General features: G+C 37.3%; 1 protein-coding gene across 1 annotated transcript in view; it reads right to left on the reverse strand.

Moving 5' to 3' along the window:
* Positions 1-12,429, reverse strand: part of LOC107583421 (rho guanine nucleotide exchange factor 10-like) — a 51,059-nt gene extending 38,630 nt beyond the window's left edge. The window contains exons 1-2 of the mRNA XM_016269626.1: positions 12,276-12,429; positions 2,799-2,904 (exon numbers count right to left, since the gene is read on the reverse strand). Coding sequence (XP_016125112.1) covers positions 2,799-2,835 — 37 coding nt within the window. The 5' untranslated portion in view covers positions 2,836-2,904; positions 12,276-12,429. The remainder of the gene's footprint in view (positions 1-2,798; positions 2,905-12,275) is intronic.

Here is a 12,429-nt window from a genome sequence, read left to right on the forward strand (position 1 = left end):
AACAAAGTTAATGTTTTGGAATGACTGAGTCAAATTCCGGACCTTAATCCAATTGAAATTTTGTGGAAGGACCTGAAGCAAGCAGTTCATAGGAGGAAACCCATCAACATCACAGAGTTGAAGTGGTTCTGTACTGAGGAATGGGCTAAAATTCCTACAAGCTGTTGTGCAGGACTGGTCAGCAGTTATAAGAAATGTTACTTGCAGTTATTGCTGCATCAGATACTGAAAGCAAAGATTCACATACTTTTGTCACTCACAAATATTTAACACCGGATCATTTTTCTCAATAAATAAATGACAATTCACACCAAGCTGCTTACCTATTGCAGATTCAGTCTTCCCAGCCTGGTGCAGGTCTACAATTTTGTTTCTGGTGTCCTTTGACATCTCTTTGGTCTTGGCCATGGTGGAGTTTGGAGTGTGACTGTTTGAGGTTGTGGACAGGTGTCTTTTATACTGATAACGAGTTCAAACAGATGCCATTAATACAGGTAACCAGTGGAGGAAAGAGGAGCCTCTTAAAGAAGAAGTTACAGGTCTGTGAGAGCCAGAAATCTTGCTTGTTTGTAGGTGACCAAATACTTATTTTACCGAGGAATTTACCAATTAATTCTTTAAAAATCCTACAATGTGATTTTCTGGATTTTTTTTCTCATTTTGTCTCTCATAGTTGAGGTATACCTATGATGAAAATTACAGGCCTCTCTCATCTTTTTAAGTGGGAGAACTTGCACAATTGGTGGCTGATTAAATACTTTTTTGCCCCACTGTATAAGATGCATGAAGTGTTTGAATATCTGGTTAAATTCTACACAATATCCTAAAACAAAAAACTAAACTAAACAAAAATCTGAAGATGAACACTGGCTTGTACCAAAGATCTCACTGGGCTCATATCATACAATCTGACAAGCAACGATTTTAAAGGATAAAAAACAGTCGAGTGAGAACCCATGTTAAAGTAGTTTGGTTTACCACTGTTACTTGTTGACAGATGGGATGTCATCTTTATTCATTGTGAGCTGGCAGGAGCGGCATCCCTGCATGCCTTACAGCGTACAAACAAAAACAATCTCCATGTAGCCATCAACATGACATTCAGCATTGTGAATGCACAGTTTACAATGAAACAAACAGGAAAATCTGATTCCATGTTAAAACAGCATCAAAGCTTAAACGGGAGGTCAAACTATGGCCTCAAGAATCACTCATTACAGTGAGACACTGAGCACCTGGTGTGGGAGTACAGGGCAGAACAGGTATGCAGAGCTCCACTTGGCCACATCCTTAAATCCTTGAGAAGAAATGTCAAAGGTTAAGAGTTCAGGAAAGGTGGAAGGGCTTCAGATGAGTTAGCTTTCTTCACTTAACTGTGTGATGGGAAAAAACACTAGTCTAAAGAAAGTCACTGAGGCATGAACAGAGAGAGATTTGAAAGTGGCTTTATCAGCTCTCTATGTTAATGAATGGAGTAAGAGGGAGATAAAGCATGGGGAGTCTCAATATATTTGCGAAGATGACTGACGGTGAATATTTATGCAGTAAAAGCTTTATAATAATGTGGAAAGTGTGCAGTTTCAGATTAAACTTTAACATCAGCTGATCAACTCAAATGGGTCTCATTCCTTACAATTGCTGATCCTTGATTAGCTGTTTTTGGCAAAGATCTCAGAGCTACAGGCAGTGTAAAATCATAAAGTGAATACCAATTTGCTGACTAAAGAACCTTTAATGAAAATGTTGTTTCAAATTGCTATACTGAATAGAGGTCTACCAATATAACAAGTTTTTGTCATTTTAGCATTTTAATTTATTGGCATTGGCCGATAATTGTCAGACTGTAATTTTGTCAGTGCTAAGAACACTAGTGCCTGAGGACAGATGCATAAGACCTCCATTCTCCATCTTCATTAGCTTATAGCCTTTAACAGTTCTGCCTAATAAATTATTAGACAAAACTGTTTTAAAAAAGTAAACCAAACATGAGAAAGTATTATAACGTTTACCTTTCTTATATACACATTAGGATTTAGCAAATACACATTTATAGAATTTAAGTCTTTAAAGATTCAATAACTATTTAATTAATTCATTGGTTCCTTTTCATTCATTAATTCATTGTCATTACCAAGTCAATATAAATGAATTGAACTGAATTCAAAGTTTGAAATCAAACTTCATTGCACCAATATGTGTAGGCTATTGTACAATGAAAACGATGCCATAGAACCATCCAGCATACAAGCCGTGAAAAGGTACATATAAAGGCTGGTCTGGAACCACATGAGGGAGTAAATGTCAGCAGAATTTTCACTTTTGGGTGAACTATCCCTTTAATTATAGCACTACTTTAATCAGTGAAACTAATCTTCTCTCTCATCTGTCCTTCTCTCTGCATCAAGACAGAGCCTCTGTTTTCGGGCTGCTTTTTCACCTCCTCTGCATTCGTTCTGGCGTTCCTCCACTCTTCAACCCACACGCTCCTTAGTGGCTGAGCAATGGAATGTGTTTACACTGTTCATTCTCTTCTCACTATCCTTCAGGCTCCTATAAGCATGATGTTCCAGTGAATTCGACACGAATATGACCATGATACTGGTCAGTAAAACTTTTGTTGCTTTTAAATGCTTTAAAAATGAACAGTTTCATTTGTGCCAGAATTTTTGAACCTATATCTGCATTTACATACTGTCCGCTTGTCAATGTAAACACAGTGTGTGTGTGTGTGTGTGTGTGTGTGTGTGTGTGTGTGTGTGTGTGTGCGCTGAGAGCTGTGAGAGAACAGAGCTGCTTACGGTCAGGTGGAGGAGGGGGAAAATCCTCCATGTCCATGCTGAACACACACTCTTCTGAGACACACACTGATGATCAGGGAAAGATCCTTCACCAACTCTTACAAACCTACAGGAGCAGAGAGACAGCGGTTAGCCACAGAGACAAGAGTTCACCCACACAAACACTCACAAGAATGACCTCACAGCTAAAGCAACAGTTCATCCAAAAATACAATTATGCCATCATTTATTCATCCTCATGTTGTTAAAAACCCATAAGATGTTATATTTTCCAGGGAATACTAAAGTTGATATTGTTTTAAATAATTCTTAAACAGCTCTTTCCATTCAATGGTAGTTCATAGTGATGACTAGGGCCCAACAAGCTCCAAAAGGACCATTAAAGTCGTAAATATTATTATTGTGCATATTTAAATTTATGTAAACATTTGGAGACAATATCATCACAAAAACATAGCACTTGAAAGAGATAAGGAGAGAAAGCATGTTAATATAAACTACTTTTATATTTTCTAGAAAGGCAAAAATCATTGTCCTCGACACACAGTCATGGGGGTTTGCGAGAGTCCTCTCTATGACATAATTTCCTGTTTTATGGGTTTTTTTCTGCTTGCTTCTGTATGTTTGTTGCACCACAAGCTTTTGTAAATTTTAATAGAAAGTAGAAGCAGTATTGTAAAACTTCTTCTATGAAATAATAAAATATTGTGCCAAACTAGTTAAAGTCATCATGAAATATCAATTCACCCTGTCTATTTTGTAAATGCATGTTATTTATCTTAGTTCTTTTATTGACCTTGTAATTTTTCAATCAAAATGTCCTAACTTAATCTTCTAGTGAAATTGACTTCTCTCTGGTGAAATATGCCAGACTTCTCCAATCATTTCTACTGCTTCAAACCTGCCTCTTTCTTACAATCAACTGCAAGTTTGTATTAATTTTCATGTGCAACGCCCACATCTCAAAATCCAATTAACAACCAATGCACAAAACCAAGTCCCCATCCCAACATGTTTTTCTTTTTCCAATAATCCAAAAAAACTCATTGACACAGAAGTAACGGGTCGACCAGTGGTGCCAGTTATGGGCAAATCATCTCAACCTCGTCACAATTCACCAACCCATCACATCTGCGCTGATTTACCTCAGTCATATTCAACCCTGATGACTCATTATCTTGCCTCTGTTTGCTCATTTGCACTGATATGATTTGTGTTATTGCAGGAAAGTACTCAACCAGAAAATACTGGGCTAAAAATTCCTCACCACCCTTTCAGCAAGCTACAGTGTGTCAAAGTCAGATATGTAATCAAGTGTCACATGATACAGTGGAGTGGCAGCTCGTCACTGTTGGCCCACTTATTACATCCAAACTGCAAACGCATGTTCATGCACAGACATGAGTGACCCCCCTCCTATCTGTGACAGTGAGGGATAGAAAAACCTTTTATCTCTTTCTGTATCTCTTTCTCTCACACACACACACACACACACAACAGTGTTTTCCTCTGAACTGTGTTTCCAGATGAGGGTCAGTGGAACAGTGAAGTCATTCTGTGGAACAGAGGGGTTTCTCATGAGGCTGCTGTGTGCAAGACCCTCAGGGTCAGCAAGAGACGAGGCGGACTGACTGACGCACAACTGTATTATCACAGACAATAAGATCCTGGCACAGACACGCAAGCTGTTCTCCCACTATCACAGCACTTAGTGCATTCTACACACGACGACTCGTGAGTCAAACATTTTGCTGACGGCCGCTTGAAACATTTGGAATGACACAGCAAAACAATAAGTGACTGCCTACTGTTTTAACAGCACTGGTTCCACAAAAAGATTAAGTAGCACAACTGTTTTCAACATTGATAATGATAAATGTTTCTTGTGCTCCAAATCAGCATATTAGAAAGATTTCTGAAAGATCATGTGACAGTGAAGACTGTAGTAAGAGCCCGTTCTCATGAAATTGCGTATAAATAGTACACCAAAAAAAACGAAAACTCGTGGTATTGATATGCAAAAATTGGCGTGCATATGATACGCATGTGTTGGGCGTGCATATAATACACAGTTTTCGCGTGCATATGATACGAAATTTGTTGGCGTGCATATGACACACAGTTTTTGCGTACATATTATACGCATCTACCCCACAACCCTAAACCTACCCATCACGTAACATACACTCTTAAAAATAAAGGTGCTTCAAACGGTTCTTCGAGCGATGCCATAGAAGAACCATTTTTGGTTCCACAAAGAACCATTCAGTCACAGGTTCTTTAAAGAACCATCTCTTTCTTACCTTTTTATTAATCTGAAGAACCTTCTTTCGCCCCAAAGTACCTTTTGTGAAACAGAAAGGTTCTTCAGATGTTAAAGGTTCTTTATGGAACCATTTAGACAAAAAGGTTCTTCTATGGCATCGTGAAGCACCTTTATTTTTAAGAGCGTATGGACCAAAGTCCGTTTTTGCGTATCAATACCACGAGTTTTCGTTTTTATTTGGCGTACTATTTATTCGCACTTTCATGAGATCGGTTTGGAGTAATGATTCTGAAAATACAGCTTTGCCATCACAGGAATAAATTACATTTTACAATATATTCAATTAGATAATGCAATAATATTTATCAATATTACTGTTTTTACTGTTTTTTTATCAAATAAATGCAGCCTTGTAAGCAAAAGAGACAAAGAGCATTAAAATAATCTTAATTATTCCAAACTTTTGACCATTAGTGTATATATTTCTCTATAGAGAAGACAAATGGCATTTTTTACTTCCAGAACTTGACTGTTGCATATAATGAGCTGATACCATGACACAGTCTGTCAGTGGTCTAAAAATAAGACAGGATGCTTATTTCGTCTACACACTCTTTAAAGCTTATCTTTCTCTCTCTCACCCCAGACTCCATATGTCATAATGTAGATGAGATATGAGAGAAATAAGAACAGATGTCTACCCAGCTTTGGGTGGGCAAATCAGACATGTATTCTGCTTGTTATGTTGACATAGTTGTTGCAATCTAGGAGTTTGATCATAACAAATTTGTCCCCAGAAGTCGACTATATCTGACAAAACTTCTCTTTATAGACATTTGGGGATGTCCACTTGGAAAAATGATTCATAAATAAGGAAGAGAAATCATTTTTATATTTACATTAAATAATTATATAAATGTATGGTATGTCCCCATTTTTATAACATAAATGTGTGTGCGAAACAATTTCTGATAAACTGTGCTTTGAGGGAAAAGACCAAACACACACACACACACAAACCATCCAACAGGAAACAGAGCAATGACAGAGCGTGTGAAGCTTGTAATAACAACTCGCCTGTACCGAACAGAACAACACAAACATTAGTCACATACACAGAAACACTAATTGATGGATCAAACACGAACACAGCACATTTGCCTTCAGAGTACCATGACACCATGGTACCATGACACCATGACACCATTACAATATATCACTCAAATGTCAGGTAGTTAACAAGATGGAGCTTTAAATGACACGTTCCAGAGGTCTGTGGCTTTAGAAAAGGCCGCTATGGGATATAAATTTATTCCTACATGATAGTCTTAAGATTTCATTCTCTGTTCTGATGAAACCACAGACTGTAAATCCTTCAGACAGACCACACTACCGCTGATGTGAAACAATCAACACTGAAACAGCCATTTATTACTGATAAGGATATTTCAAATTAAATTATATTAATTTTCATCTTCATTTTTACTGTAAATATTACCCTGAAAATCGAATATATTATTTTTTTACGAAACACATGAGAAGATAAAAAAAAAAAAAAAAGTTGTTGTAGAACAGTTCTTGTGCAATACGCATGAAACATCCAGAAAGGTGGGAACAGATTTGTTAGTACTTGCATGTGTGTGCGTGTGTGCGTGTGTCAGCATTGACCATGATGAGCTGATCAATGTTTAGTTTGAGCTTGACTTCTGGGTGTGTAATTGTACAGGCGAGGAAAAAAACCCTGCCATCTAAATGAAGCTGCAGGGCTGCTGCTAGTCCGCAGTTTCCTGTATCAATCCAGACACGTCTGAGAGAATCAAGTCAGTTTGTTAGTGTAATATACACCGTTATATTAATTTTCATCTTCATTTTTACTGTAAATATTACCCTGAAAATCGAATGTATTCTTTTTTTACGAAACACATGAGAAGATAAATAAAAAAAAAAAGTTGTTGTAGAACAGTTCTTGTGCAATACGCATGAAACATCCAGAAAGGTGGGAACAGATTTGTTAGTACTTGCATGTGTGTGCGTGTGTCAGCATTGACCATGATGAGCTGATCAATGTTTAGTTTGAGCTTGACTTCTGGGTGTGTAATTGTACAGGCGAGGAAAAAAACCCTGCCGTCTAAATGAAGCTGCAGGGCTGCTGCTAGTCCGCAGTTTCCTGTATCAATCCAGACACGTCTGAGAGAATCAAGTCAGTTTGTTAGTGTAATATACACCATCCAAAGAGAAAGGAAAACTTGAAATCGCATCATATGACCCCTTTAACCAACAGCAGTAGTGATACAGAGCGAAATTTAAAGGGGAGGTCTAATGCGATTTCATGCATTCTGACTTATTAACATTGTTAAAGAGTTGGATTCTCATACTAAATATGGTATTACATGTGGTATTTCTGTGCCAAATACACTCCTTTAGGGTTCTTATAAGTTTCAGAAAGTTTTTTTTTTCGAGTATGGCCCTATATGACATCATAAAGGGCAGAATTCCTTGTATGGGCAATTCTCCCGGAAGAGCGTGTGCACACATCAACCAGAGCGTGAGCAGGATTTGTCATTTTGTTCTTAGACCACGAAATCAACAATTTCACCAAAGAAGTGTGTTTTAGGTTCTAAGGTAAAGATGACCTTGTTCAGCTTCTAAAAGAACCCAGCGTTAAGGGAACAGTTGATGCAGTTTGTTCCCGGCATTTCGCTGACAAATGTTCTATAAACAAATTAAATAAAATTTAATTCAATAAATTGTGTTCCTGTTTTATTTATGTCGATGTCACAGCTTGCAGATGATCACTATGCAAAAGTGACTCATTAGCTCCGCCCATGGCATGCCTCCAGGAGCCTGACAGTTTTCAGAGAAGCGTAAAGCTGTATCTGTCTTTTCTAAATCTGATAAAACAAAAAACTCCTCACAGATATGAGAAAGATGCAATAATACTCTATAGGTACACAAGATTAGGGCTGCACAATAAATCGAAATGGAATCGAGATCGCGATTCGACAGAAGCTGCGATTGTCATGCGTATCTTTCAGTGAAGCACGGTTCTGTGATCAGTAGTAAATCTCCATCCAAAGGCCAGAGGGCGCTCTCGCGCTGAAACTCCAAATACGCCTCCCAGAAAAAAAACCCAGGAAATGCCTATCGCTGCAGCTGAATAAACAGAAGATTTAACTGCTTTTATTGATTCAACGTGACTAATAAACACACGACTACGGCAATATACGGTTTATCTGAGTTCTTATTATTATAATTTTCATTAAAATAAAGTATATTTATAATGCAATGCCTTTATCACTGCTTAAATACTATGAAATATGTTGCGTGCCTTATTCTGTGTAAGAAGCTACATCATCTCACAGAAGGATTTATTTCAAACACTCGACTGACGTTATGAAGTGAGTTTGGAGTAAAAATATGTTATTAAATGTGGTATTTTCACATGCTTTCAGATGGAGCAGCATTTACGTCACAGAGCCACTGTGATTTCGCTCATTATGAACAATTTCATAATCGCTCAATAAAATCGTCTGCGATTTTTTATGTGTAACTTGTCAGTGAACTACGGCTATGTGTAGTAAATTCTGCTCCATCTGAAAGCATGTGATGATGATTTCCTGCTGATTACAGAACCAACATTACTATCAAAATGCTCATGACAATCGCATTCGATTAATCGTTCAGCCCTACAAGATTAACATGACATTGCCAGAAACAGTTATGTCCCATTTAAGCCACAGTGAGCTTGGAAATGCTCAGATGGAAAATAGAGGTTTTGTGAGCTGAGACCAGACTCAAAAGAATGATTTTTACATAATTTTCTTTTGTTTTGCAGGAGAAAGAAAGTTATCACACAACATGAAGATGAGTAAATGACAGATTTTGATTTTTTGAGTGAATTTTAACATAAGCCATCTACTGTTTCTTAAAGTCACAATTTACTGAAAATAGAAACATCTTTTTTCCATATTGTGACATGTATTCAAGTTAAACTGATTAACGAGGGGAAAAAAAACAGGACATGATTCAATCCATTGGTTGTTGATTGGATGGAGGCTGATCGGATTGTGAACGAAAGAGGCGGAAGATCAAGTTATGATATTTTGATTAGAATTACGGGCTCAAAATTAAAAAAAAAATTAGATCAATAAGATCAATAACATGCATTTAGAAAATAGGGTGAATTTCTGTTTCATGACAACTTTAAAGAATGAATGCTAAAGGTACATGTAAACATCTCACATAACACCTTATCATAATATATTGCCTTAAAGTATTAGAATAAATGAATTAAGGTCTTTCCATTAAGTCTGAAAAGATGTTTAGGTTGCTGTTCAGGGTCAAAATTTAATTCACAGTAGACTTACAGAAGTACACTTTACAAACCACTAAATAATAACCTGGAAGAGTAAACGCCACATGCCATCCATCTATTTTCTCCTATAAAACTTGAAATGTGTTAAATATGCACCCAAAGCAAACTCTGTGACCTCATGCAACACACCCAATAAGAACACACACACACAGGCAGGTCAAAGCCAGTCTAAATCCTGCTGGGTTAGACATTAAAGACAAAGGATAAGGAGACGAGAACTTAAGTTTGATGATGAACCCTAACATAACAGCCATGATATCCTGTTATCGGAGTGTCACCATGATAACAAAAGAACTGCTAAACAGACATGAACGCGAAATGATGATTAGATTCGCATTCATCTTAAAGGGACAGTTCACCTGAAAATGAACATTCTGTCCTTATTTGGACATTATCATGCTGTTCCAAAACAGAATGACTTCTATGGAACACAAATGAAGATATTTTTAAAAATTTCTCTATGCTTTTTTGTCCTTACAATTGTTTTGGACCCCACTGACACTCATTGTATGGAGCAAAAAAAATATTATATTTTCTTTTGAGTTCTACTGAAGAATAAAACTCATTCAGGTCTGGAATGACAAGAGGGTGAGTAAACGACAGAATTTTCATTTTGGAGTAAACTATCCCTTTAAGAGTTTCAGGGAAGGCAAATTTGTAGTGCTTAACTGAAATAAATTGAGAGCTAGCATCACTCCTGGCACGTTTGGCAACTCCTTGGATTCTCAGCGGATTTCAGTAATCCTTCACAGAAAACACAATCTCATTCATGGACATGGGAGCTCTAACAATTAACAAACATGGATCCCAAGTGTATTTTATGACCACAACGTTAGACAACTCAACAAAACAACATCTGGCCCAACTGTTGCACAACAAAACAACCCAGTGAATATCATGCAAACAAAGAGTTTTTTCCTCTCACTTTTGTCTCTTTCTCCCACTGTGTCCAAGTCCCCCAGTCATAAATTCCATTTTCCCTGCAGATTCCTTCAGGAAAGATTTGCCACTCCACATCAAATCACACTGATATGATGTCATTCGCCCTTAAAGAGCTCTATTGTATACCAACCTCTGCCCATGTGGAGCACTAGAGAAAAACTCAAGGAAATGTTGATTGGCTACAAAAAGAAATGCTTACTTGGATGTGGATTGAACCAGTGAGCTTCAGGATATGTTCAGCAAGCTTGAAAAGCTTGTAATCCACAGCCTTTATTTACGGAGCAGATCACTGTGGGTGGAGAAGCCCCCTGCTCCAGTGGTGTGGCTATTTGCTAAGCAAATTGCCAGCAATCTGAGCAAATCCTGTCCTCTCCTGAGCTCTGATGCAAAGTGAGTTGGACAAGCATGGAGTCAAACAATGCAGTCGCACATGAGAGAGCTCTTCCATCGTATCACACACACTCATCTAGGAAAAGGCCAGAGGGCCTTGGATTCCTAAAAGCACTGCAGCTCCCGGGGAAGGAAACGATGCAGTAAAACTGAGAGGAAGTGGAAAGTTTCACTAATTAAAAAGAGCATTCCTTAAATGTTTCCAACCATTTGATCCATATTTAACTGGGAGGTATGGAGCTCAGAACTGCATGACCCACTGTCTGCATGAAAGCTTAGATCTTTAGAAATGCTCTGGGAATTATTCAGCAGCCTTCTTGTCTACAGGCACAGAAGAATTTATCCTTCAGCCCTAGTACAGATTGTCAAAACTGTGAAGGACAAACACAGTACATTTCAAGAATGAGGAGTCAAACTGTTTTCATATTGAAGGACACTATTTGTAACACAATAAATTGATTGTTGTAGCAGGGTTCTTTTCCATGATTTTTCAATGACTTTGTGATAACTGGATTTTTAAACATAATTTCAACCAGCCACAATGTGAACTGAGTGCACCTTTACTCAGTAAGTTTTCTGCATTTTCTGCATCTCATACAACACACATCCATATAATGGATATCCTTGGATTCAATCCTAACATATTTTTGTGTGGCGTGCTTATTTGCTCTAGCAGGTAGTTCTTGTTTGGACATTTGGACAGTCTCAGTGACTAAATGTAATATATTAAGTAGATACAGAATTTTTATTTCTGACATTTAATCAATTGCATGACAGAGCTGGTCATGTGATGTCAACATGTCAGCATCCACTCTCCCTTTATAATAAAAAAAAAAAAATTCTAGAAGGCTGATAGGATTATGATTGATCTCACATGAGTGTAAATCATATTTGCCATATTTCTTAATTGTACTGTTAATTTCTTTCTAAGTTTTTAATATGTAAAAAAATACAGAGTGCATAATTAAATTTAAACAAAGAGCCATTTCTAGCTGATCAAATCTAGGACGATTTATAATAAATTCCAAGATTTTAAAAGAATGAATTAATATCCTGGCCTGGAAATCCCAATTTTAAAATTCCCTAATATTTCTAGTTGTCTATGAACGCTGTACTACAAGTTTTAAATTAGATTATACCAGCCTTATGCATTAAGTGGTTACTGTGAAAGCTCAATGCTTATTAATACCGAAGCGTAAAGATTTTTTATAAAATCTGACATGACTGTGTGCTGTTGTCACTTGCCACGTAAAGCGGAATCCAGCAGGAAAAGCGCAGCCGTCCCATCAAGCACAGATGTTGAAAACTTGAAGTTATTAAAAGAATATCATCATTGCGACAGTGCTCAGGCAATAAGCTTCATAACAGGGTGCAAACTGCAACAAAGACATCAATATTATGCAAGACGTGCACGCTACAAATTACAAACTTGTTTAAAACATAATAGACTTTCAGTAGATTCTCAAGTGTTTGGGAGTTTCATGCGCATGGTTTATGAACTCACCATCTTTCTGGATCTTTGTGGAAGAAAATTAAGTTTAAATTCCGTCAATGGTGCCACAACACCGGTTAGGTGAACAGAACAAACACCAAAAATATTCTCTGCATCATTTTTTAAGGACTGTAGGCAACTTTTCCTCTGCTTTTCCCAAACGCGA

The sequence above is a fragment of the Sinocyclocheilus grahami genome, unplaced genomic scaffold, assembly GCF_001515645.1.
Source record: "Sinocyclocheilus grahami isolate Dianchi unplaced genomic scaffold, SAMN03320097.WGS_v1.1 scaffold4.1, whole genome shotgun sequence".
Taxonomy (NCBI): Eukaryota; Metazoa; Chordata; class Actinopteri; order Cypriniformes; family Cyprinidae; genus Sinocyclocheilus; species Sinocyclocheilus grahami.